This window comes from Lynx canadensis, chromosome B4, assembly GCF_007474595.2.
Source record: "Lynx canadensis isolate LIC74 chromosome B4, mLynCan4.pri.v2, whole genome shotgun sequence".
Lineage (NCBI taxonomy): Eukaryota > Metazoa > Chordata > Mammalia > Carnivora > Felidae > Lynx > Lynx canadensis.
The window spans coordinates 80,018,064-80,042,053 of record NC_044309.1 but is presented as its reverse complement, the minus strand read 5'-3'; the positions used below and the strand labels follow the sequence as shown (position 1 = coordinate 80,042,053).

At 43.3% G+C, this 23,990-nt stretch overlaps 2 protein-coding genes across 7 annotated transcripts in view; one reads left to right on the top strand and one right to left on the bottom strand.

Moving 5' to 3' along the window:
- Window positions 1-2,943: 2,943 nt before the first annotated feature.
- On the bottom strand, window positions 2,944-9,416 carry HNRNPA1 (heterogeneous nuclear ribonucleoprotein A1). 5 transcript variants are annotated; one of them, XR_003970395.1, is made up of 12 exons: window positions 9,316-9,416; window positions 8,631-8,747; window positions 8,233-8,379; window positions 7,883-8,093; window positions 7,696-7,788; window positions 7,523-7,615; window positions 7,159-7,233; window positions 6,804-6,962; window positions 6,087-6,242; window positions 5,790-5,855; window positions 3,312-3,397; window positions 2,944-3,081 (listed from the first exon to the last, which is right to left on the bottom strand). XR_003970395.1 is itself a non-coding variant. In XM_030322804.1 (11 exons), the coding sequence occupies exons 1-10, from the start codon at window positions 9,328-9,330 to the stop codon at window positions 5,800-5,802; spliced, it is 1,122 nt and encodes a 373-aa protein (XP_030178664.1). In that variant the 5' UTR covers window positions 9,331-9,416; the 3' UTR covers window positions 2,944-3,397; window positions 5,790-5,799. The 5 variants fall into 5 exon arrangements, 3 of the variants coding, with proteins under 3 accessions (XP_030178664.1, XP_030178663.1, XP_030178665.1); XM_030322804.1 differs by having other exon boundaries at window positions 2,944-3,397; XM_030322803.1 differs by lacking the exons at window positions 2,944-3,081; window positions 3,312-3,397 and adding an exon at window positions 4,846-5,555.
- A 589-nt stretch (window positions 9,417-10,005) lies between these two features.
- CBX5 (chromobox 5) overlaps window positions 10,006-23,990 on the top strand; it is a 45,381-nt gene continuing 31,396 nt past the window's right edge. For both annotated transcript variants that reach the window (XM_030322800.1, XM_030322801.1), the window contains exon 1: window positions 10,006-10,138. The gene's annotated coding sequence lies outside the window, so the exon portion shown is untranslated. The remainder of the gene's footprint in view (window positions 10,139-23,990) is intronic.

Genomic DNA, 23,990 nt, shown 5'->3' with positions numbered 1-23,990 from the left:
AGTGTGGAGATCTACCTGCTTAATCTCCTTTTGCAGAGCCAGGCGCCATGGATGATCTGAGGAAGCCCACCCTCCCTGGTGGCCCAGGATTCAGAGAGCTGAGATTGAGGCCCAAACTGACTGCACCCTCGGTGCAAGGTCTCTGAAGTTTAGGCCTCTCCTTTCCCAATCTTTGGAGCAACAGAAAAGCCTAGAATGCCCACAGGCCTTTTTCTTGTTCTCTCCCTGCTGTCTACTTCTGCAGGACTTCCTCATCATGATTGTGCCAGAGCTCTATTCAGAAGACTGAGATGGTCTTGATTGGAATGAGATAGTTTGATTGGCCATCAGAGTTTCAAGGGATTTCATACCCAAGTCTGGGCAAAACCTGCTCCAGCATGGAGCAGGATATGAATTTTGGTAACATTTTCTATCTCCTTGGTTATGTTAGACACACTACCCTGCTCTTGTTTGGGGCCCTCCCTTTTCTAGATCCTTGAAGATCTAGGGCCTCTTATTTTTCTCTTGAAGCAGAACATGATTGAATGTCAGAATCTGGGGTACCTGGGTGGCTCAGTTGGTTAAGCATCTGACTCTGGATTTGGGCTCAGGTCATGGTCTCCCAGTTTGTGAGTTCAAGTCCTGCCTTAGGCTCTGCGCAGAGCCTACTTGGGATTCTCTGGTCTCTCTCTCTCTCTTTCTCTGGCCCTCAGTCTCTCAAAAAGAAACATATAGAAACAAGTTTCAGAATCCATCACATCAAAATCCAAACTTTTGACATGACACCTTCCTCTCCCAAGTTAGAGTCAGGTGGTTCCCCATCTTTCTAGTCATTGAATTACACCAATTACCTCTTTAGGGTGTTTTACTTCTATTTACCTTTCTATTCAGTTTGACTAGCTCCATTCCAACAAGGAAAACTTACTTTCAAGTTCTCATAGTTGTGAGACATAAAAGGCAGTGATCAAAAGAGGTGTGGAATCCTTATGCCTATAGATTCCCAGGAACATGGTCTCTAGCCTAGGTTTAGGGAATGAAAGCAACTTAAAGCTGATTCCTAGTTGATCTTTTAAAAACAGTTCAGACAACTTGTCGACTGTTTTCTAAAAAAAAAAATTGAAAACGTGGGATCTAGTTGTGAAGGGCAGAGCCTGGGATTAGCTGTTCAGAAACTGGACTAGTTTGGGGCACCTGGGTGGCTCAGTCCGTTAAGCGTCTGACTTCAGCCCAGGTCATGATCCCACACTTCGTGGATTCGAGCCTCGTATCAGGCTCTGCTGACATCTCGGAGGCTGGAGCCTGCTTCAGATTCTGTGTCTCCCTCTCTCTCTGCCTGCCCCTCCCTGCTTGCACTCTGTCTCCCAAAAATAAATATTAAAAAAACAAAAACAAAAACTGGATTAGTTCACCTGAGGGAACATCGGACAGTGACTTTTTTTTTTTTACTTCTAACCAAATTCACAAAAGTGGTTAACCCGGAGGCAAAATCAGACCTTCATTTATTCAACACTTACTGAGCACCTAAGTTCTAGAGATACACCGGGGATGCAAACAGCTAACAGGAGAAATGCCAAGCGCTCAAGATATACCGTAGTGCGGAAGACCACGTATGCACACAACTTGGTACGTGGCTACCCAAAGCAACGGGTGGAACACCGGTGGACTGTGACCTGGGTTATGTTTCAGAGATTGTAGAATTTCAACAAGGTAATTTTCCTCATCTAAAGAGTATGGGATTTTTTAACAATCTTGTATTTGTAAAACATGCAGCAAAATACACAGAACGGAAGAGCCATTAACCTTTCAATAGGAGCGCTTTTTGCAGTCTGGTGGCCTGAGTTGCTAGTAACTTCATGTCACAAATTAGATTTTTTAAAGAGCCTGAAATGGGGAGAGGGGCAAGAGGGAGAAATCTTAAGCAGGCTCCAACGCTCAGACTGACATTGACACAGGGCTTGATGCCACCATCCTCAAAAGCATGACCTGAAAAACGGGGATGTTTGACTGAGCCACCCACGCCCCCTCAAAATTCGATCCTTAAAGCTGTGGTTAAGTGAAGGCTGCCTATACATTCACAGCTCAATACCCCTCTTTTGCTAGGTTTAAAACCGAGGCTGGATAACCTTTTCTTTAGCATAGGGGACCTTTGTTAAGCATTTGCTAGGGGATTATATTATTGCGCCCAAGCTTTGATTACCTTGGAAAACACGGAGACTTCCTTCCTTCCCTTCCATACTCCTCTAATCCTGGTTCCAGATATTTTAGGAGCCGGAGATAGCTGGCAATAAATACTTGCGGAGGCCACTGTAAACACCCTACTTCTAACTAGGCTAAGATTTACTCCTGCGCTCAGAGCCAGTTTTTGCTTTCACTAAACCAGGATCCTGATGGTGTAAAACTTCTGTAGTAACGCCTGGTATTATAACTACTTCCAGGGGTGCCTGGGTGGCTCAGCTGGTTAAGCATCCAACTTTGGCTCAGGTCATGATCTTGCGGTTCAAGCCCCGTCTGCTCTGGACTGACCTGAGCCAGGAGCCTGCTTCAGATTCTGTCTCCCTCTCTCTCAAACCAATTGTTCCTCCCTAATCTCAACTCAACCTGTGGTTTTGTTTTAAAGTGTTTATGTTGTTCTACCTTTCTTTACCCACCTACATAAGGTCTTGCTTGTTCCTTTATTTTTTTAGTTTATTTTTCAGAGAGACAGAGCATAAGCAAGGGAGGGGCAGACAGGGAGACACAGAATCTGAAGCAGGCTCCAAGGCTGTCAGTACAGAGCCCAGCTTGAACTCACGAACTGTGAGATCATGGCCTGAGCTGAAGTCAACACCCAGGCACCCCATTACTTTAAATTTAGAAGGATCCAAGTAAGAATTAGCAAGGAACAAAGGGGAAAGACTTCAACTCTGCTAAAAATTCTGATTTATCATATCATGAAAGTGAACGAAACAAGACAGAACCAAGTCAAAATCAAAAGAAATTTTATTTAAAAAGTCCATTCATAAAACTGAATGATTAATTCAAGCTGCAGAACAGCTAACAACTACATGGTAGTGAAAATGAAGTGCAGTGGCTCAGATAAAGGTTGTCCTCATAAGGATGTTCCTGCCAAAAAAAAAAAAAAAGTTATGAGGCATTTGCATAAGCACTTGGAAGATTCTACAATTATACTGTTCTGTTGACTGGGAACCCAGCTGCTTTAATCACTTTTTGCTGGTTATGGCCTTTTACTAGACCAGACTATGAAAGGTTCTGTTCTCAGGTACAGCTCGTCACGGTCTATTTCTGGCAATACCAAGCACTCTTGGCGCCTGTTAAGTTTGTAAACAGCTTACCTTTTAGCCATAAATTTGGACAGATGAGTTTGTTTTGTTTTATATTTTTAAAGAGAGTTGATTAGCCTGGAGTAGCAGACTCCTCCCTAGAAAAGTAAACAACCTTTAGAACTAGCTTTTTGGGAGACCAAGTCCCAGCTCAGGGTAAACCCCCCACCTCCCCCTCCCCAAAAGGGTCCACCCTCCCTCCCCCCAGACTTTTGGGAAGATTCTAACACATTACTTTGAGCCATCGTTTTAAGGAAATGGGTCAAAGGAAGGTAGGAAATAAAATTAAAGGGCAAAAATATATTGTCACAGAATTAAAGTGTTTACTTCCTTCATTTGGGAGCCACCAAATCTAGGGTGTCAATTTAAGAAAATTCATCTCCAGAAAAACCAAGTTCAGCTTAACTGGACTAGTTTTGGCTCAATATATGAAGGATTAATGTTAACAGAAAACTGGATTTTAGAGAACACTATATGGATGGAAGTAAAATCTGTTCTTACCTACCAGCATAGCAATAAAACCTTTTCTCCTGGTTCTGACTGCTAGTCCTAAGAGTCAGGTGTGCCTTACTCTTGTCTGCCTCCTTTCTCGCGATGGTCACTGAAACTTCACTCCCTCCTAGCTTTCATGGAGCGTGCCGTGGCCTGCCCCTGGCTTATCTGTACTCCACATACCACAAGTGTCTACTCTCAGCTGTAGAGTGTCTGAGCTCGGAGCCATTCGCGCTATGCTTGCTAGCAGTTCCTAGTAGCTGAACATCTCTCCTGGATCTTTAAAGGCATTGTCACGAATCCTGAGGTATCTGCAAACTCCCTCAATAGTTAAGGTTCCACCTGCCATTGCAAACTCAGCCAATATCAAACTCACGGAACTATCACCCATGCTTTCCCACCCACCTCCCACCCGCTCCCCCCTCCGCCCTCCTCCCCAAACTTCCAAGTAACACACCCACGAAATTGGGAGGGAATACACAGTCCTAGTGATAAACAATTCTCTATGCTACCCGATACAATGGCACTGAAATTGAGGGTACCAAAGGGAGGGCTCAAAAGAACCTATGTAACAAATAACAATGATTGGATATTAAGTGACTGTAAAAAGGCTTCAGAAATCATTTTCTATACAATTAACATTTTAGGATGGTTGTGTGATGTACCATATTTAAAGGAAAACTGCAGTTAGCGTGAACATAGTAAGTTGCCTCCCCATCTCCGCAATTTTAATGTCCAAATCGGTAATTAGTACAGTTAATCTATAGACCTCTATTAAGGACCCACCCAACCACAAAACTGCTGTTTTCCTTTAATGTAAGCCTGTTTTTGTATTAAAAAGAAGATATTCTTACTGGTGCTGGTCAGTTTAAAAAGGTCTCCCAAACACTTCTAATCTGTGGACTTATGGGGTGGCATTAGCCAGCAGCTGGTTTCTATTCTCTGGCAGAGTTTTGAACTTGAATCGTGATAGAAGCATTCAACATTATGAGGGGTAGTGGGTAGGGAAAGTCCAAAGCTCTGCCAGTCCCAAATCCATACAGTTGTCATTCCATTCAAGAGAATATTAAATCGTTTATTGATTACACATGATAATGGACGATACACAAGCTTTAATCCCATCTATAATTTTATCTGATACCATAATTCAATTTAGATATATTGCATAGGATGTGCCAACAATCATATTAATAACCAAATAAACTCCAGGACTTTGCTTGGGTGACCCTTTTAACGGTGAACTCCAGGTCACAACACATTAACTGTCAGTTCAACCACACCAATGTTTGTGGAGACAACGGCTTCTGTGCCCAAGCAGGTTGCAAATAAATTTCAAATGGAACCTGGCATCACCCTGATGGAATTCTAACTTCACACTGTTGGGGTAGTTTACCAAGATGGCTTCAGAGTAGACTAACTTTACACAGCACATTTAAAAAAAGACACATTTATTCAGCGTCATGATCAGACTATTACATTTAGCAATCAACAGCATGGGTGCAAAAAAAAAAATCTACATTAAAACCCTTTGTTGGAATGCTTTACACTTTCCACAGAACAGAAACTAAAATAACCTGTTATACAATTAGTCACAAATACAGTCCTCGAGTTTTTTGCCCATACACATGAGTATTGTCTAAAACATGTCTTCTTTGTAGCAGCTAGGCCCTGCCACCACTGTGCTTGGCTGAGTTCACAAATCTGTTGTAACCTGTAGCTTCCCTGTCACTTCTCTGGCTCTCCTCTCCTGCTAAGCTTTGTTTCCTGTTGAACAATATGGAATAAAGTTGTTAATCTAAACATATTAAGACTCAAGGCTACAATCCAATAGCAAGTTTTGTTTCCCACAAATTTTGCTGATCTGAATATTAACTTAATATCCACAATTTTACTGCAATTATAATGTTAACTATGTTGCACTGCTCAGCTATATTAGGGTTACTGGATTCATCATCATTTATAAAAGTTAACTTCAAACATAAAAAGATGTTTACTTACCTGGCAGTAATTAAAACCTTCTGCCACTGCCATAGCTACTGCTGCTGCTGGAACCGCCATAGCCACCTAAGAATAGAATTTGTCCCTTTAAGCTTTGGAAGCACAAATAGAAACACTTTTTGTATCAGGGGCAATAAAGCCTCAGATCTGAGTTCGGGCGCACATGATTTTCCCAATCTGATTAAGTTCTTGAAAAGCTTTTAGATTGTAGCTTTTCACGGTCTACACACACCTCACCCCAAAATTACTGGACCTGGTTATGGGTACCTCACCCTCTAATAAACATATATACAATACCTTGGTTTCGTGGTTTGGCAAAGTATTGGCCTCCACCACCATAGGGGCCAGAGCTTCTGCCTCCAAAATTTCCTCCTTTCATGGGTCCAAAATTTGAAGATTGATTGTTGTAATTGCCAAAATCATTATAGCTTCCACCACCTCCAAAGTTGCTTCCTAGAAATGGAAAGAGGACCTTTATTTGTTATTTGGAGAAGATGGTTAAGTTCTGAATTCTATTTAGTGCTCAGAGCAAAAAATGTTGCATGATCTGCTTGCCTTCCTCCCAAACTCTGGTGGCTCCAATCATCCTTTTCTGGGCAAGGCACTCAGTTGAATAACTCAATACTTTTAATAAAATTTACCCAACTTACCATGGCATAATAGCAATATATTCTCTAGGCTTGAAGGTCTGTGCCCATCCGGGGCACTGCAAACACATGCTGGATGTATCAACTAAGTGCCTAGGATCCCAAGGGAGTTAAGACAACTAAATCCTGCTGGAAGCTAATCTAATTCTGATTAAAGACAGGACTATCCACTTATCCATCTATCTTATTTGGGAGTGAGGCGGCCCCAGCTTAAAGCTAGGAGGTAGCATTAGCAAGCCCGTTAAAAAAGAACACCATGCATTGCACCACATAATGCTTTTTAAGAGCATCAAATCCCCTTATGATCATAAACTCTAAAGAGCTAATCTAACTATTGCACCAAGTACTTGGATCACTGGATACCTACCACTACCACCGCCAAAGCCGCCTCCGCCTCCTCCGTTGTTATAGCTGTCATAGCTGCCACTCCCGCCATAGCCACTGCCCTGGTTTCCATAACCCTGTCCACCACTTCCATAGCCTCTGCTTCCTCCAGAGTAACCAGGGCCGCCTCCTCCATAACCACCTACAAGAATACAATTCTTCTCAATAAGACAAAAGTATTCAACAATCAAAACCTGTGCAAGTGTAACACCTAAAAGCCTGCTCACAGCATGCGGTTACGGTCAGAGCTGAGCTGGTCATGCACTACTTTAGCTCTACTACCCTACTCTAGAGATTCCAAAACAAACTTTTCACCTACGTACCCAAGATAAACTTACCATCGTTACCAAATCCGTTATAGCCATCCCCACTGCCACCATATCCACCACCACCTCGACTGCCGCCAAAGCCACCTGGAAAAAAGTAGAGTTTTAACCACTTTCTGAGGTGTATTGGCTGCATACAAGTTATACCCTTCCTAAATTCAAGTTTTCTGAACCCCCCCCTGGGTCACAAAAATGATTTCTATACTGAAGACTTAATCCTCCAGTAAGAAGCCACAACACCTGGATAAAAATTAACTTTGGAAAAGCTGGCCCATAGGTACATCCACCATAGGTTGCAAGTGGACAAGTTATCTGGGGATTGTCAAACGACAAGCTTACTATTAATTTTCAGGAAACTATATATAACCACACGTACCTCGCCCACTGAAGTTTCCTCCACGGCCAAAGTTGTCATTCCCACCAAAACCACCTCCACGACCACCACCGAAGTTCCCAGAACCACTTCGACCTTGAAAGAGAAGTTTGAAGTGTTAAACCTACAGATTCGAATGACTTTGTTGCCTGTAAGATCTAATTAAACAAACTCACCTCTTTGGCTGGAAGAAGCACTAGCCATCTCTTGCTTAGATAAAGCTTTCCTTACTTCACAGTTGTGGCCGTTCACAGTATGGTATTTTTGAACTAAAAAAAATTTCAAAGAGAACACAATCTCAAAAGACTAGAATACAGCACGGGTTTCAGAAACCTTAGCGAGTTGCATGCCCCGGAGACTTACTGACAATCTTGTCTACAGAGTCATGGTCATCAAAGGTCACAAAAGCAAAGCCTCTCTTTTTGCCACTGCCTCGGTCAGTCATGATTTCAATCACTTCAATTTTCCCATACTGTTCAAAATAATCTCTTAGATGATGTTCTTCAGTGTCTTCTTTAATGCCACCGACAAAAATCTTTTTCACAGTTAAGTGGGCACCAGGTCTTTGAGAATCCTAATGAGAAAGCCCAATTAATTTACTTCCCAATAAAACTATCCTTAATCAAGATCATTAAGAAGTTTAACATCCCCAAACGCAAAGTCCGCTTAGTGGCACACTTTTAAATAACCGAGAAAAGAACTAGATCACTCACTTCTCTCGAGACAGCCCTCTTTGGTTCCACAACTCTTCCATCCACCTTGTGTGGCCTTGCATTCATGGCTGCATCCACCTCTTCCACAGTGGCATAGGTGACAAACCCAAAGCCTCTGGAGCGCTTGGTGTTTGGATCTCTCATTACCTGAAACGTTAATAAAATTTACTACATAATAAAACCCCAGAGACTACTGTCATTTCTACCATGAGTAAATACAAGGCCCTTCAGTTTCCCACTAAATTAACAAGGGAGCCTCTAATCAGCTAAAGCCACACCTTCCCTTGCCAGGTTATTTTCAACTATAATCCCGTTAACAATCTTCACAAGTAATCACAACAAGATAATCCAAAGAAATCAACTAGTCCTACTGGCCTTTTGTCTCTTCTAAGTCTTACCACACAGTCCGTAAGCGTTCCCCATTGCTCAAAATGGCTCCTCAGACTCTCATCGGTTGTTTCAAAGCTCAAACCTCCAATGAAAAGCTTCCGCAGCTGTTCAGGCTCTTTGGGAGACTGGGAGTCGGGGAAAAAATCATTACGTGGGGGGGTTACAACACAAAAAAGCTTCCAGTTAGGAGAAGCAAAGCTACACGACAATGATACATAGCACTTATTGTTCCTTTGGGTCGCCGCAAGCCACGTGCTTCTCCCCATTAGGGGAGACGATATGTTGGGGGCTGGGAAGCCCCGAGCGCATGCGTCCCAACTCTCCCTCCGACGCACGCGCAACAAAAGGACGGAGCTGCAAGAATACAGAGCCAATAGAGAACTACATCTGCTCCTTAAGAAAATCGTCCCCTGATACAAGGTGAAAAAATAAAACGAAACAAAACAATCGAATATGCATAAGGGTTTGCCAGGAGGAACAAGCCCGGAGTGAAAACCAAGTGTTGCAAGACGGCGGCCTCATGGCGACGACGAGGACAAAATGGCGACCCGAACTTTGGGAGGGGTAGGCCCTTGGCAGCAACGGGAAGAAATGTCGAGCCAGAGCTGGCGCAAGCAGCCAAACCAAACCACATCCTACCGAATTCAGTAACGGCGAGAAAGAAAATTAGGCCGAAGAGAGCGGGTTACTCACCTCTGACTTAGACATGACGGCGGTGGGAGGGGAGACTTTCACGATGCTTACTCGGCGGCGTCCACGGGCAGAAAGGAGTAATCTAACGAACGTATCTGCCAGCCTACCTTCGGCCTCGCTTTTTTATCCCGCCTCCTCGCTTTAGGCATTGGTAGACTCCGCCCCTGAGTGTCTCTGATTGGATATTTGCAGTAGCTGCCCCCCTGCTATTGGTCTGTAGTGCCGCATTACTGTGTAACGTCATCCGTTTGGGCGTTCTACGCAGTCTCCACCCCTTAGTGTTCATTGGTTCCTGAACAATATTACTCTTAGCCAGTGTGATTGGCTCGCCAACCAATCATTCATATTTGAATGTATCTAAGGTATTTAAATAATTTTTCAGTCCTTCGCGCCCCGAAATTACGCTCAACTCACTTGGCAAAACATGATTAATACTATGTATTAGGAAAGAAATTATGAGGTGACTGTTTTCTTTCTTTTTTTGCAACGACCGCCCACTAAGCGCATGTGTAGTAAAATGGCGAGTTTACGCAAGCGCATTAAGAAGTTCCGCTGGGCGCTTGGAACACGTGAAATGGCGGGCGGGAGACGGCGGCGAATCTACAGCGCTTGCGTAGTGGCGGGAGTTGTGCCTCGTTTTGCGCAGGCGTAATGGGCGGAGAAAGGGTACGGTCCCAGGATTGGTCGCGCAGGCGCAGGGAAGGATCCGTTTTGGCGGGCGGTTGGCGTTGCGCAGAAGGCGGCGGCGGCACTGTCTTGTGGTCCTGCCTCACCACAGAGGAACAGGGAAGACGTTTGCGTGAGTGATCGGTGTCGATTCCGGGTAAGTGACGGATAGTCTTGCCTACCCATACGAGGTCTTGAACTGACTCCAATTAGGCCCGTTATTGTGTGAAATGAATGGACCGCGGGGTGGGGGCTCGTGAAGGGGGAGCGGTGGGTCCGGCCAACCAATGGAAGAACAGGGGCGGGATGTTTTATTCCTGTAAGTTCTGTGGCGCTGTGCAGCCGGAGGGCTTGACTGGCTTGTGTTTAGGCCAATTGGGTCCGCCCTTAGCTGCCGACTGATCGGTCCTTGGGCCATCGGAATGTGGGAGGCGGGTTTCCCGCTCCTGAGCAGCGGCTCCCTGAGCCAATGAGCACGGAGCGCGCGGTAGGTTGGGCTCATCCAAGAGGCAGCGGATTGACTCCAATGGGGAATGCGGGAGTCGGGCGGTTAAATCGATGGACCAAATTTGGAGCCAGTAGACGGATAGCCTACGGGAAGCGCTCGGGCAGGTCGTCCAATCAGCGGTCCAGAAGAGGGAGGTCTTAACGTTAGAGGTTGTGAAGAAGGGGATTCAATGCCTGTGATGGCGCGGCAGCGCATATTTTATCCACTGTGACTTCTCTAACGAATCCTTTAGGCCTCCGTCCCATACACCTTTCTTGTAGGGAAACTATAAGTTCTGTCCCCACACTTTTGGTTTTGAGGGGAGCAAGGTAGGTCTTTGGGACCTCGCTTCTTTAGGAAGACTGACTTGAAATGTTAGAACCAGTAGGATAAATCTATACTGTCGTGGAAAGGCACCCGAGAAAAATCTGCATCGTGAAGCACCTTTCCACGGACAAATGGGTATTTGTAAATCCATAGAAAAAGTTTTGGAAGGCTACATACCGAGGTGTGTTACCTCTATAGACAGAGTGGGATCTAGGCAGGTTGGTGTCTGCTGTTTAAGCCTTTTCAGGGATCGTAATTTGTGATTAAAGATTAGATTAAAATGTCAACTTTTGTGTTTCCAGTCATAATCACGGGCTTCTCACAGCCTCTTTTATCCTTACACCTCGATAGAGTTGTTTTTCCCCTAAGAACTAAGGTGATCCTCAGTATAAAAATACAAATATTAAAAAGGTAACTTTTATTTGACTACTTAGTACCTACTAGACAGGCTAAACTAAGCGCCTTACAAGCATTATTCATGTCTCAGTGCCTTTATCTTTGTCTCTGACGCCTTCCCCCCCCATGTAGATCTTTCTTTACACCACTAAAGAGTTTCTAAGCTCTCTTTCTTTTCCTTTGAGGATGTCTGGATTTTGATAAGGAAGTTGCTTAACAAGGGGGATATTTAAGGTGTTAGAGACAGGACTCATCCATCAACTGGATTATTCCATTGCCTTTTGATTATATTTCCTTCAAAATATTTATTTTACAGGAGCTGTAATCACCTGTTGGTAATGCCCAGTCAGCTGATTTGAAGATGTTTCAGTAAAATAGTGACATTTTCATTACATAATGGCCATATAAGAATCTAAATTGCTCTGTTGTTGTTCACTGATGTATTTAAGGTTAATAGAAGTACTGTTAATAAGTTCAACTACATATGAAGTACACTTCTGATTAGAGACCTTTGTGACATTGTACAAAAGAAAATTTAGCTGCCCAGAGGAGAGAGTCTCTGACACTTGGCAAGAAGACAAATTTATTTCATATTTGGTTGTAAACTGTAGGTATGCTAATTATGCACTTTTTTCTGCTTAGTTTATAAAGAAAGATACAGATTAAGGTTACCTATCTCTATTTTATTTAGGTTTATTAAATTTTTTTTTTCAACATTTATTTATTTTTGGGACAGAAAGAGACAGAGCATGAACGGGGGAGGGGCAGAGAGAGGGAGACACAGAATCGGAAACAGGCTCCAGGCTCTGAGCCATCAGCCCAGAGCCCGACACGGGGCTCGAACTCACGGACCGTGAGATCGTGACCTGGCTGAAGTCGGACGCCTAACCGACTGCGCCACCCAGGCGCCCCTATTTTATTTAGGTTTAAAAGGAATACCATCTTGATGTATTACAGGGTTTTTTGACCTCAGCATGTTGACATTTTGAGCCAACAAATGCATCTCACCTCATCCATTTGTGACTATCAACATGTCTCCACACATTGCCAGATGTCCTGGGGTTGTTGTTGGTGGTGATGCAAAATCTTCCTCAGTTGAAAACCTTTGATTTAGGGGTGCCTGGCTGATTTGGTTGGAGGAGCATATGCTCCTGATCTTAGGGTCATGACTTTGAGCCCCAAATTGGGTGTAGAGATTACTAAAAAATAAAGAAACTTTGAAAAAAAAACAAACCATGTTGATTTAAAATGATATGCTGGGAGCTGGGACTGGCTCAGTGGAGGAACATGTGACTATTGATCTCAGGATCATAGGTTCCAGCCCCAACTTGGGTGTAGAGATTACTTTAAAAAATAAAAATAAATAAAATGATAGATGCTGAAATTATCTTGTCAAAATCTTTCATTTTAATAATTGGAAATTAGACGAACAAGACCGGTAAAGTGTTTAGAAAGTAGTCTTTGGTGAATGGATCACTAAATCCTAATGGATATCTCTTCATATGTAGAGTGATCTTTGTTCCATTGGATAAAAGGACAATTTCATTAAATTTTTACCATTTCTTGAAGTTTAAACACGATTGCATCCAGTGTTTGTTTGGCTTCCTAAAATATTAGCAAATATTTTTTGGAAGAAGGTGGACCTTGCGTTAGATGCTTCTTAGATTTTTGCCTGCTTTAAGCCTCTTTCCTTTACTGAATTCTTTTGGATCAGAGAGTTTTACCCTGACCCTGTACACATATTGAAATAGGCTTTACTATATAAATACACGTGCAAAGCACTTTGGTATTTTCTCATCTGCAGTACACGATTTCATTTTCTTAGAAATACAGGTCAGTTTCTGCTGATTTCATGGCCCTAAACTCACAGTTTGGGGAAAAAAAGCTGATCTGAAGAAAGAGAACCAAATCATGCTTCTTACATTACTCTGAATGGATTCCTTCTATCTCCAGCCTGAGCTGCTTGGATTTATAAACAAATTAACCTGTGGTCCGTTATTTGACGATTTTAGTGATATATTTTAATTTGAAAGATTTCAGGATTTGAATACACGCTTCTTGGTTTACTGTGGTATGCAAGTACAAATTGCTTTTTTGTGAATTCTCTTACAATGTCAGTTAATAGGTCTGATGAACATTTCTCTCTCTGGTGGGTAATTTTTCATTGAAATTCGGAGACTATCAGATTGAAAATCTTAAGTTTAGGCTTATTTCTTGCCATCAGAGAACCTGGTCTGGTTGTTCATTTGTACCGGTGTGTTAATAAAACAAGATGTTTAGCTTATGTTACAAAAATTAAGTTTCAAGTGGTTATGCTTAGAACTTAAGGGTATACTATTGCCACCAAACCTGAAAGGGAAAATAACACATCTTCACTGGTCTGTCTGAAAACCAATACAAAGAAAGCGATCTGGATAGTAGGTGAGCGGGGTGATGGTTGGGGCAAAAAAGAAAGAAAGAACATGCCTCTGCAGTGACTGGATTTTAATATGTCTAGGAAAGTTTTGGTGGTTTTCAGACCCCTTGATAGTGGCTCTGGAAAAGAGAAAAGGCATATAGGATACAAAGATTTCTGAGGAAGATTAGATTAGCACTTTTTATTTAAGTTATATAATTTAACCACAAAGCATGAGATTTATATATCTTACTGGAATAGCCCATTTAATAATTCTCGGTAAAGCATCTCTTTCCTTTCCTTGTTCTTTTGCTCAGTCTATTTTTATTTCCATTTACCTTACATGAAATTGGGCTTAAAGCTGTGTGCTGTGGATATTGATTTTAAGAGTAGTGAATTACAATGTGAGCTATCACTTGTAACTGACTTAGTATGGCTGCTATTTACACATTGTTATTCATGAACTTGGACTCTGGGCAATTATCTTTTTTCCCTGACATAACTTTGATTTTCCTTTCCTCCTTATAAAGGATGCCTTTAACTGATCATTGTACTAATGGGAAAGAGTCCAGGTCATCCTGAGAAGAGTTGGCTTGTGCAGAGTCCAAGATACAGCTTTGTTGGATTTCTGTAAGCTACTCGAAGCCACATATTCATTTCTGATGACAACTTTACACTTGTGTTGGCAGAACACCCACAGTGACAACTGGTGCCTATGTTTAGTCTGTCCAGGAGCTCTACCAGCTAACATGTTTGGGGAAAAACCTACACTGTTCTTGTTAGCAGCTATGTAAATACTAGACCTCGCTGAGTTTGTCTTCCTGGATCTGCCAGTATTTTGGGAGGAAAATTACATTCCCTGATTGCTTCAATTTACCCTTTGAAATGAGGGATTAAAGGTTTTAGGCATTCTTTGGGTTACTTGGAGCACAATTCTTTTTGGATCAGGAATTGGTTTTATATGTATCCAGTTTATGATTTTTAAAAATTTTATTTCCCCTGTGTATTAGTTTCCTGTGGCTCCTGGAACAAATTACCACAAACTTAGTGGTTTTCAAACAATAGGAATTTATTCTTACAACTCTGTAGGCCAAAAGTCTGCAGTCAAGGTGTTGAGCCCCCTCTGGAGGCCCAAGGGTCGAGTCCCTTCCTTGCCTCTTCCAGCTTCTGGTGGTTGTCAGTCTCATCTTGTGGCCTCAGCTCTTCCTGCTCTGTCTTCACATGGTCTTCTCTGTCTCAGAACTCCTGCCTCTCATCAGGATAAATGTGATTGCATTTAAGACCCAATCAGATATTCCAGGATAAATTTCTCCTTTCACATCTTTTTTTTTTTTTTTTAATTTTTTTTTAACGTTTTATTTATTTTTGAGACCGAGAGAGACAGAGCATGAACGGGGGAGGGGCAGAGAGAGAGGGAGACACAGAATCGGAAAGAGGCTCCAGGCTCTGAGCCATCAGCCCAGAGCCCGACGCGGGGCTTGAACTCATGGACCGCGAGATCATGACCTGAGCTGAAGTCAGATGCTCAACTGACTGAGCCACCCAGGCGTCCCTCACATCTTTTAGTCACATCTTTGCCCTATGAAATAATATTCATGGGTTCAAGGGATTAGGACTTGGGTATCTTTTGGGGGGCCATCACTCAGACCACTACACCTTAGTTCTCTAACCCCTATCCAAATAAATTTTGCATAATTCAGAAAAGAAAACTTTTTTTTTTTGTTTTTACTTTAGAGAAAGAGGGGCAGAGAGAGAGAGAAAATTTTTTTTTTTTTTTTTTTTTTTTTTTTTTTTTGAGAGAGACAGAATGAGAATGAGACTCTAAGTAAGCTCCATGCTAATTGTGGAGCCCGACCTGGGGCTTGATCCCCTGACTCAGATCATGACTTGAGGCTGAAATTAGGATGCTCATCCGATTGAGCCACCCAGGCACCCTAAGAAAAAGTTATTTTAAAAACGAGAGGCAAATGGGGACCAAAAAAGGCTCAGGAAACTTAGATTCTATTCCCATATCTGTCATTAAGTAGTGATAGAACCTTGGGTGAGCCATTTGCTCTTTTTGGTTCTTAGTTTCTCCATCTTACATGAAAGGAATTGGATAGGTGATTGCTGATAGCCTTCTAGACCAAAGTCTTTCATTAAATGACTCCTGAATTGTCTTGGAGTTTGTTTTTGAAGCCACTAGTTTTAAATGTACATGAAGAACTCTTTCTAATATTTTGGGCCGATGTAGTCCATTGGTGGTCTTGCCTAGGACTTGAAGGATAGAAGGCTAAGTTGTTGGCTGGTTGTCTGGTTGTCATATCCTTGGGGTATTGACACAGGATAACACATTTGTTAATTGTGTGTGATTTTCTAAAAAGGGCATAATGGACTACTTGGGCCATTTTTCACTCTCATCCTAATGAGGCTATGGACTGTGTAGTCTGCAATTCCTTTCTGGTAAGTGTAGTTTGTCAAAATTAAACAGTGACAGATTTTTTTTACCTGCAAGTAGGTCGTGGGGCTATAGTTTCAAAATTCTTCACATGCAGTCTTATTCTTCAGACTTAACTGAGTGCCTGTTCCATCATGCTTCATTGCTAGAAAGGACACTAGAAAGTATGGGCTTGAGATGGTGTTGTTGAAAGGACTATTCAAAGATCAAGCTTTATAATACACTCTCATTTCTTACATGGAGAAGAGGAGAAGGAACCAAATTGAATTCAAGTATTCTTCTGATTGTAATCTCCATTTCTTAGAATAAAGCAAATTCATATCTGAGTCAGCAGGCATAATTATGTCGGAATAAAATGCCCTGTTAAAGAGGTCAACCAACAGGCTGGGATATCTATCTTAAGTTTGGTTTCTGAGGCAGATCCTCCATGTGCCTTCTTTCTTATCCCTAAATCAGTAAGACTTACTTACCTCACAGGGAGTTGTGGAGGGTAATAATACTGCTAATTTGTTCTGTATTTCCCAACAATAAATTATATCTAAGGATCTGATAAAACATAGGCAAACCTCATTTATATGAGTAGTTGGAGACAGGCATAGATATAACTTACAGATAGTTCAGAAAATTCATTAAAGTTATTTTAACTTCCTCTATCATCAGACATCTTACCTTCTGTTTGCTGTATACTTTCCAAACTGTTCTTTTGTTCTTTTTCCATAACAGACATGATGAGGTAGGTAGGGCAAATAGCTAACACCAGATTAGATGATAAAGGGATCAATTCATCAAGAGGACACAACAACCCTGAGTTTTACACAACTAATAATAAAGCCTCAAAGTACCTGAAAGAAAAAACAATGGAACTGAAATATATACATGTGTATTAATACACTTCTAAGCAACCCATGGATCAAAGAAGACCTCACAAAGAATATTAGAGAATATCTTGAACTGAATAAAAATGATAACATGACCTTAAAATTTGTGGGATGTAACGAAGATAGTTCGCTTAGAGAGAAATTTATAGTATTAAATGCTTCGGTTAAGAAAGCAGAAAGGTCTAGAGTCAGTGACCTACATTTCTGTCTTAAGAACCTAGGAAAAGAAGAGCAAATTAAACCCAAAGTAGGCAGAAAAAAGGAAATAGTAAAGATAAAAGCATGAAGTATAAAATAAAAATAGTAGAGAAAATCAATGAAGGTGAAAGTTGATATTTTGAGAAGATCAGTAAAATTAATAAACCAAGCAGGTCTGATCCGGGAAACAAACAAATGACTAAGAGAAGGGATGTCACTGCTGATTGTAGAGACACTTTTTTTTTTTTTTAATTTTTTTTTTTCAACGTTTATTTATTTTTGGGACAGAGAGAGACAGAGCATGAACGGGGGAGGGGCAGAGAGAGAGGGAGACACAGAATCAGAAGCAGGCTCCGAGCCATCAGCCCAGAGCCTGACGCGGGGCTCGAACTCACGGACTGCGAGATCGTGACCTGGCTGAAGTCGGACGCTTAACCGACTGCACCACGCAGGCGCCCCTGTAGAGACACTTTAAAAACAATAAGGGAATGTTATGAACTACGTCCATACATTCAGTGTCTTAGATGAATTGAATCACCTCCTTGAAAGACAAACTACCAAAGTTCACTTCAGAAGAAATACAGAACCTCACTAGCCCTGTAGTTAAAGAAATGAAATTTGGGGGGTGCCTGGGGGCTCAATCTTCTGACTCTTGATTTTGGCTCAGGTCATGATCTCACAGTTTGTGGGTTTAAGCCCCGAGTTGGGCTCTGCACTGATAGTGCAGAGCTTGCTTGGGATTCTCTCTCTGCCCCTTCCCCATTCACCCTTTTCATCTCTCTCTCTCTCTCTCTCTCAAAGTAAACATTAAAAGGAAAAAAAAAAAGAAATGAAATTTGTAGTTGAAAACCTTCCCCCAGTGAAAACTCCAGGGCCAGATGGCCTCACTGGTAAGTTTTACCAAACCTTTAAGGAAGAGATAATACTAATTCTACACCAATACTTTCAGAAAATAAGAGAGGAGGGAGCACTTACCTAGCATTCATTATTTTTAATTTCATTTATCAGGCACTTCTGTTTCATATATATAATGTTTATTTTTGAGCGAGAGAGAGAGTAAGCGTGAGCCAGTGCACAAGCAGGATGGGGCAGAGAGGGGGACAGAGGATCCAGGGCAGGCTGTGAGAGGACAACAGCAAGCCTGATGTGGGGCTCAAACTCTGGAACTGCAGGATTATGACCTGAACCTATGTCAGACACTCAACTGACTGAGCCACCCAGATGCCCCATATTTCCTTTATATTTTTAAAAGTGTTTTCTAGCTCATTTGTCTTACCTTCACAGCAGATCTGTGAGATAAGTATGGCAAATAACTTAACACCCTAAGGTTAACTGAACTGTCTAGCTTGATCTTTCAATGATCTGGCTGGAAGAGGACCACATCTTCTAATTCCTAGTCCTGATTTTGCCACTGTTAACAAGTTGCCCTTTTAGTAGCTTTTTTTGTTAACAGCCTTTGGGGACAGGACTAACCAGTGCTGACTTAATCAAGGAGAAACTGTTAAAATCCTTAGCTCTTAAATTGAAGACTGGGTTAGAGACAGTGCCCATGCAATGCTTGACACTTACTAGGCCCTCAATAAATATCCCAGAGCAAGGATCAGAATTGCTATATTAATCATCCCTTTGGCATAGGATTTAAATTAGGATTGTAGTTGGAAACTGGACAAAAAGAGAGTCAGAAACATCTTACTTGGTTTAAGTAACACATCAGAGCATTCAGTGGAAGAGCTGGGTAGTCTGAGATTGGCTATCCCTTTTAGCCGTTAATCTGGTGGTGGCCTTTCTTTGCATTTAACTATCAATATATCTGAAGTGTAGAGCACACTTTTATGATATTGTGGCATAGTAACTCACACTTAAATGTCAATAGAGACACTTGCAAAGACCTACAAGGTTCAATAATTTCTGGTGTGGGTTTGTTTCTCCTGTCATCACCCATTATGTATTTTTTTACAGCTTTTAAATTGCCACAGAGAGAAATTGGTCAGGAACATAATGGATGGCCAAGGAGCTGCCAAGGATACTGTTGTATGGGATGGGAAAAAGTTCAATACTGCCTTGATTTTATTTATCTAAATTGTAGGCTATGACTTCAATATAATTCATGTTGCTAATACACCAAGGTAATAGTAAAGTACAAAATTATGCCATAAGTTGAAGGAGTGCTCTCTTTTACTCCATGAAGTTTAACAGTCTAACTCCAATTCTATAAAACTCTTTTTTTGTCAGCATTGTATTAATCAAATTTTAGCGTATTGACTTAAATTATAATAGCATTTCAATAGTTAAATTAGAGATTTTAGTTTATGGTTATGCAAATTAATTTTTATGTCACTTGAATGTCTTCTCTAAACTAAGGCTGTGAGATAGTGTAAATTGGCATAGAAGAGGCTTTTCCTTAAAATAGAGGATTTGTGGGAGAAACCGGAAGGGGTCTTTGTAGACCCTTAAGCTGCTAATATCTAAAATCTGTACAAGCTGGGGGCACCTGGGTGGCTCAGTTGGTTAAGCATTTGGACTCTTGATTTTGGCTCAGGTCATGATCTCACGGTTCATGGGATCTAGCCCCACATTGGGCTCTGTGCTGACAATGTGGAGCCTGCTTGGGATTCTCTCTCTCCCTCTCTCCTCCTCCCCCCACTCTCTCTCTCTCTCAAAATAAATTAATAAACTTAAGAAAAAAATAAAATCTGTACAAGCTGGATGATGTCGGATTAGCACTGCATCTTAATTTTATGGCTATTTGAAAAATATGACCTAAATTTTACTTGCGGGCAGATCTTTTAGTTCTGTTTTAACCCTTTCATGTTTTGTGAACATGCTCTGCCAAAGTGGTATGTAAAAATCTAAGATTCATAGTATCTACTCAAACATTGCTGGAATCATTTTTCTTAAGATTTACTTATGATGAAATTGCCAGGTTCTTCATGAAAGGTGACTGAATCTACTAGTTCATGCTTCATCACATTTAATTAAGGGAGGAGTGGGTGTGAGATTAACTGTGGGACCCAAGGAATTTAACAAAAATCCCCTACCCCTGGACAAGCAGAGCAAGACTAACTCCATCTTGTGCTACACCCACTATCTCATGTATAACCCCCACATGACCTACTTATTGCTTAAGACACTCCCCCACCCTAGTCAAGCCGCTGAGTACACCCTTACTGGAAACCAGCTCACTTACGAATGCAGAACCCCTAACCGCCAGAGAATGTAAACCCCACCTTTTGCTCGCCAAACTTGCGTGCCAATTCTGACCAGAGTGATAGGCTAGTTCAAACAGTTACTATAGGGTAAATCGTAATTCAATTGGCCACCTGCGTGTGGACTGACATAAATGTGCAACTTTCTGTGTGTGTTACAATCTCATTGGCCACTGGCCCCCTTAAAACTGTCACGCCTCTTAACCTAGGGGTCCAAGTCCCTGCTCTGCTGTGTCGGGTGTACTTGGGCCCAAGCTCGAGCTTGCAAATAAACCCTCGTGCGTTTGCAGCGGTATCGGCTCCTTGGTGGTCTCTCGGATTCGAAATTGGGGGCATTACATTTGGGGGCTCATCCGGGATTCGAGAGACCCCCAGGACCCCACCCGGAGGGTCCCACGTCTGGTGAGTGCACTCAACTTCTACCTTTCGCGCACATATTTTCTGAGAGCTCTATACTGTATCTCTACCTGTAGGAATTCCAAACTGTCTTTGGGTCGGCATTGGCTTAAGCGGACGCGCTGGCGAGCCGTCGACTGGGGGTCTTGGGAGACGTCCCTTGCCCCCGCCAGGAGGACAAAGTCCTCATCTGTGAGGAGGGCCGGCTGCCATTACGGACAGCCAGCCCTTCGTTTTACTTTCTGTTTTGTCTCCGCGGCCGCACTGGAACGTTTGTCTGTGTTATTGTGTCCTTGTTAATCGTCATAACTGTTTGTGTCTTGGTGTGGATTGAAATGGGGCGGACCCAAACCACCCCGTCTCTTATGCTCTCCCACTTCTCGGATGTTAAGGAAAGGGCTCATAATTTGAGCACAAACATAAGAAAAGGGAAATTTCAGACTTATTGCATGTCAGAATGGCCAACCTTTGACGTGGGATGGCCCCAAGAAGGAACTTTCCACCTACCTATTATTTTGCAGGTCAAGGCTGTAATCTTCAAGGACAAACCAGATGGCCACCCTGACCAGGTGCTCTACATCCTGGTCTGGCAGGACATGATTGAAAACCCCTCTTCTTGGCTAAAACCATTCTTACCCCCCAAAGCAGGACCTACCAAGATTCTAGCCCTGTGGAAAGCCGAGAAGGAGACTGACACAAAGGCCACAACACCCCTTTATCTGGTCTTGCAGGATTCCTCTCTGGAGGACCTGATTCATCCACTGCCCTACCAGGCTCTCCCTCTCCCTTCTGCCCCTCCATTGGAAGCACCAGGGGCTGCAGGAGGGGCACCACCCCTCCCTGATGAAGGAATTCCTGTGCGTGGGCCAGCAGCAGGGACACATGGATGGACCCACCGGGCAGCCCCACCCTCAAATATGGGGCCGGCCGACTCCACCGCCCTTCCCCTCCGCGCCATGGGGCCTCCTGACGAGTCTGGAAAACAACCAATGTTATATTGGCCGTTCTCCACCAGTGATTTATATAATTGGAGAACTCAAAATGCAAAGTTCTCCGATAACCCTAAAGATTTAATTGGGCTTTTAGATACTGTTCTCTTTACCCACCAGCCTACTTGGGATGACTGTCAGCAGCTCTTGCAGGTTCTCTTCACCACCGAAGAGAGAACGAATACAGGTGGAAGCTCGGAAGTCTGTCCTGGGAGAGGACAAACAGCCGACTCAAAACCCAGACCTCATAAACGCTGCCTTCCCCTTATCCCGCCCTACCTGGGACTACAATTCGGCTGAAGGTAAGGAGAGACTCCGGGTCTACCGCCAGACTCTAATGGCAGATCTCAAGGCTGCCGCGTGCAAGCCTACTAATCTGACTAAGGTATATGATGTAAGACAAGGTAAGGATGAGAGTCCAGCAGCCTTCTTAGAAAGAATCACAGAGGCTTTTAGGCAGTACACCCCTATGAACCCAGAAGCCCCAGAAACAAAAGCCGCAATTATCATGGCTTTTGTTAATCAGGCCACTCCAGACATCAAAAGAAAATTACAAAGAGTGGAGAGGCTAGGAGAAAAGAGACTGCAGGACTTAATAATAGTAGCAGAGAGAGTTTACAATAATAGAGAAAGCCCAGAGGAGCAACAGACTAAACTATGCGACCGGCAGACCCGAAATCTGGCTAAGATTCTGCTGGCTACAACCATGGATGACCCACAGGAAAAACGGAGGCACCTCAAGAAGCTGACTTCAGGGACAGGTAAGGAAGATGGTCCTGGTCCCTGACAGGAGCACCCTAAACTAAACAAAAAACCAATGTGCTTATTGCATGGAAGAGGGCCACTGGGTGAAAGACTGCCCTAACAAAAGATCTAAGGCCCCTGCCAAGATATTAGAGATGGAGGACCTGGACGACTAGGGAAGTCGGGGTTCGGTACCCCTCCCCGAGCCCAGGGTAACTCTCAGAGTGGAGGGGCAACCAGTTGAATTTCCAGCGGACACTGGGGCACAACATTCGGTCTTATTACAACCCCAGGGAAAATTGGTGAGCAAGACCTCATGGGTGCAAGGGGCCACAGGGACCAAACAGTACTCATGGACTACCCGAAGAACTGTGGACCTCGGCACGGGTCGGGTATCCCACTCCTTCATGGTCATCCCTGAATGTCCCTACCCGTTATTAGGTTGGGACTTGCTCACCAAGATGGGGGCACAAATTTGGTTCCACCACAAAGGGGCAAAAATCCTAGACAAAGAAGGGAAACTGATTCAGGTGCTTGTCCTGAGTTTGGAAGATGAATATCGTCTCCACCAGACCCCCCCAGCCCCAATGACTGACATTGACTGTTGGCTACAGGAATTTCCTCAGGCATGGGCAGAAACAGGTAATCCGGCTGGCCCGACACCGACTGGCTATATAGATAGAACTAAAACTGGGGGGCAGACCCTGTCAGGGTCCACCAATACCCCATGCCTCTCGCAGTGCGAACAGGAATCACGCCCCACATACGGCGACTACTAGACTCAGGCATATTAAGGCTCTGCCAATCGGCATGGAACACTCCCTTGCTGCCGGTGCGAAAACCACACTCTAACGATTACAGGCCACCCAGGACTTCAGGGAAGTCAACCGGGGAGTAATGGATGTGCACCCCACGGTCCCAAACCCATACACCCTCCTCTCCACCTTGCCTCCAGACAAAAATTGGTATACAGTATTAGATTTAAAAGATGCCCTTTTTAGCCTGCCTTTAGCACCCAAGAGCCAAGACCTTTTTGCCTTTGAATGGACGGATCCCGAGAAAGGCATCAATGGCCAACTCACCTGGACTCGCCTACCACAAGGATTCAAAAACTCACCAACCATCTTCGATGAGGCCTTACACGAAGACTTGGGTGAGTTCCGTTCTGAGCACCCTCATTTGACCTTATTGCAATATGTACATGATATCCTGCTGGCGGCGGAGGACCAGGACACTTGCCTGCGAGGCACCAAGGACTTACTCCAGACTGTAGCGGCTCTAGGATACCGGGCCTCAGCCAAAAAGGCCCAAATCTGCAAAGCAGAGGTGAGCTACCTGGGGTACAAATTAAAGGATGGACAAAGATGGTTGACGGATGCGTGGAAGGAAACCGTCCTGAGGATCCCACAGCCGCAAACCGTCCGTCAGGTACGAATTCCTGGGGTCAGCAGGGTTCTGTCGATTATGGATTCCGGGTTTTGCCGAGATGGCCATACCCCTCTATGAGGCCACCAGGCACCAACAAAATTTTGAATGGATAGAGGCCATGAACAAGG

Coding starts and splice junctions, on each gene's coding strand:
- HNRNPA1 (XM_030322804.1), bottom strand. Junction 8,094..8,232: donor AGAGGGCTGTCTCGAGAGAA/GTGAGTGATCTA, acceptor CTTTCTCATTAG/GATTCTCAAAGACCTGGTGC. Junction 7,789..7,882: donor CTCTGTAGACAAGATTGTCA/GTAAGTCTCCGG, acceptor AATTTTTTTTAG/TTCAAAAATACCATACTGTG.